Below are 2,973 nucleotides of genomic sequence, written 5' to 3'. Positions count from 1 at the left end.
GGGAATATCAATCCACAAAATGCCTTACCTGGGTTCTGCGCTTTAAGCATGGGTAGCTGTTCTGTGGAAAATCGCAGGTATGAGCTCAAAGGCTTCTTTGGATAACGACCCAAGGTGGAGGAAAACCATCTCGGCAAACACACAAAACTGAGGAGAAACATTGTCAGTGTCAGGTTCATTGCCAGGGTGTATGAACACACATTCCAACCAAGGTGTAGTGATGCTCTATACCTAACATCTTCGACCAGAAAGTTGGTGACATTTCAAATCCTGTCGTACGCAGGAGGGGGAACCAAGCCCTTAACTCCTACAGAGCAGAGGAAAGCAACTCTACTTCAGTTAGGGTGCCAGCTTCTTAAAGTGGCGGGAGACTCTTGGCGCGACTTCAAAGAGGATGCTGACCAGGTGCTCAACTGGAGCGGTGGAGGGGCGGGAGGGAGAGCGGTGGAGGGGTACTACCGGCGGACGGCCTGCTTTCAACACCGCCCGTCCCTGGGCAAGGTCGAGGTCTGAAGTTAAAGGTCAGAGTGGCCCCGATCGCTCGAAGAGGGCCAAAGACGGCACTGCAGCCCCCGGGCGTCGGAAGCCAGCAGTCGTACCTGAGTGGGAAGCGCAGCCGACTGCCACAGCCCGCGCAGAGATCCGCTCCGGTCTTGCCCAGCGCACTCAGCACGCCCCACACGCCCCGGAGAAGCGCCATGGCATCTGCGCCCAACGCAGGGACCAGATTCCAATCTCGTCGTCTCCCGGCACGCCAAAGCCGCAACAATGACACCTAGAGCCCGCGTGCGCACCGCCGGAGTTTGTTATCATGCCCGCCACTCGCGAGGCACTCTGGGAAGCCTGCTAACTTCCGGTCGGGAGACGTGGGCGGGACGAAAACGGAGAGAGCAAATCGGCTCGGGCGCTCCAGGAACGCCCCGGTGGGCGGGACTGCGCAGAGCGACGGGAGCGGAGCAGGTGATCTACGGGCCCGTGCGCCTCCGGGGACCCTGGCCACTAGGGGGCGGTGCAGAGCTGCCTGTGCCCCGGCCCCTCGCCGCGGGGGCTAGATGACTGACTGCGAGAGGGGAGGGCTCACCGGTCCCGCCCAGGGCTGGTACGTAACAGACGCTTTACGGAGCCGGTACGGAATAACCGAGCAGCCTGCGCGCACTGAGGTCTGGGTGACGGGGCTAAGCACCAGCGGAGGCGCGCAGAGCTCAGGTTCAAAGACATGTGCTGTGCTTAGCGTGGGCTGCAGGGATGTGTCCCAGGGACCTGACCCCAGAGCCTGATTCTAGCAGTCTGTTTGGGCCCCTGAATCCGCGTCTTTAACAAGTTCCCAATGGGTAACAAGTTCTAATGCAGGTGCAGGAGCCCTGGTGGTGTAATGGGCTCTGCACTGGACTGCTAACTTCACAGTCAGCAGTTTGAACCCACCACCCGCTCTGAGGGAAGAGAAATATCCTTGACACCTATTTCAAATCTGAATCCAACTCCGTTTTAGTCAAGGGGAAGAAACTTTGCTAGTTAGTTGTCCGAAGACTCTCGTTCTAGTCCCAGCACTGACAGTAACATCTTGACCCAAAGGTGTAGCAACACCACCTCCCCTTAAAATTTGATTTCTTCCTCTCCAAGTGAGGGTGGTGGACTTCATCAGATATTTCCCAACCAAAGTTTCAAGTACGTGGGGTACATACACCTTGAGTGCTGATAAATGTTTATTTTCATTAGAAGACTTAAAATTTTCATATAAATGATTTAGTCATTTTCTTAGAGTTTTACATTCTATTTTTCTTCGGGTCATATAATATAAAGATCCCATTGCTGCTACAACAGAAATACAAGTGGCCGTCTTTAACAAACCCATTCCTAGGCTTATTTTCTTAGTTGAGAGTCAGAATCAGAATTCAGATTGCCCACTCTAGCAAAAGTCTGTCTCTCTAGATGCTCTGGGCAGAGGGTGGGAGGTGGAGGAGTCCTTGCCTTCTTGATAGTAGAACTAACTCTTTCTCTGCGGGCTTCTATCTTCTTCGGTCATTTATAACATAAAAGTTGCTGCAGGCCAGGAACTCTTGGGCCATGACTGTGACGTGATTCAGGATGTTATATCCCACCCTACTCCCCTTATAATTGATGGGTGGGGTCAAACCCACATCATGGGGGATGATTACATTATCACATTATTACATAACTGCCAAGCCCCTGAAAATCATGGCTCTGCCAAGATGACACAAGGGGACACAATTCAATCCATGACAGATCCCATATCCTGTTTCATCAAACCTCACGCTCATCACCACATTCCCTCCAGTTCACACTCCCCAAACCAAACTCATTGCCATCCGCTTGATTCTGACTCAGTAGCAACCCCATTTGGGGCTTCCTAGGCTTTGTAAATCTCCATGGGAGCCAACAATCTTACCTTTCTTCCTCAGAGTGACTGGTAGGCTTCAAACGTCCATCCCGCAGTTGGTAACTTAAGGCTTACCCCGGAAAGTACCACCCAGTTCAACCAAATACCATTTTGGGCGTAGGCCATCCCATAGAAAAGATTGGGAAGACCGAAAGTAAAGATATTGACAGCCCTTTGCAATTTTTAAATTGCAGTTATTTCAAAGGTAACCCACCTCCTTAGACACCCTTTCCTCTCTGGCAGAGCTGTCATTGTTAGAAAATTCCCACCAGTGTAAAATAGAGCTAAGAGTCTGCTGCCTTTCTGCAGCCTGCCAGCATTGGCCTTGTGGAGCCACAAAGCCACCAAGGACTAAGCCCACTTCTTCTTTTATGCTATGTAACTACCACTACTTCCTTTTTCATAGACAGAGTTGAAAGGGAACTTGCGGGTCATCTGTTCAGCCCTCTCATCCTGTTTTTGTTTTTTCAGTTTATTCTATGTAGGCCTCCTTGGGAGGGAGTGGTTAAAGTGCTGGGCTCCTAACCAAAAGGCCAGTGGTTAAGCTCGCCATCCATTCCATAGGGGACAGAGGT

At 51.7% G+C, this 2,973-nt stretch overlaps 1 protein-coding gene across 1 annotated transcript in view; it reads right to left on the bottom strand.

Annotated features, from left to right (window-relative positions):
* Window positions 1-813, bottom strand: part of TFAM (transcription factor A, mitochondrial) — a 23,535-nt gene extending 22,722 nt beyond the window's left edge. Inside the window, exons 1-2 of the mRNA XM_004701371.2 lie at window positions 600-813; window positions 29-147 (exon numbers count right to left, since the gene is read on the bottom strand). Coding sequence (XP_004701428.1) covers window positions 29-147; window positions 600-700 — 220 coding nt within the window. The 5' untranslated portion in view covers window positions 701-813. The remainder of the gene's footprint in view (window positions 1-28; window positions 148-599) is intronic.
* Between the last annotated feature and the right edge of the window lie 2,160 nt (window positions 814-2,973).

The sequence above is a fragment of the Echinops telfairi genome, unplaced genomic scaffold (assembly GCF_000313985.2).
Source record: "Echinops telfairi isolate 266 unplaced genomic scaffold, ASM31398v2 ScPeMD7_70;HRSCAF=299, whole genome shotgun sequence".
Lineage (NCBI taxonomy): Eukaryota > Metazoa > Chordata > Mammalia > Afrosoricida > Tenrecidae > Echinops > Echinops telfairi.
The sequence above is the reverse complement of the archived record's forward strand: the minus strand, read 5'-3'. Positions and strand labels throughout refer to the sequence as shown.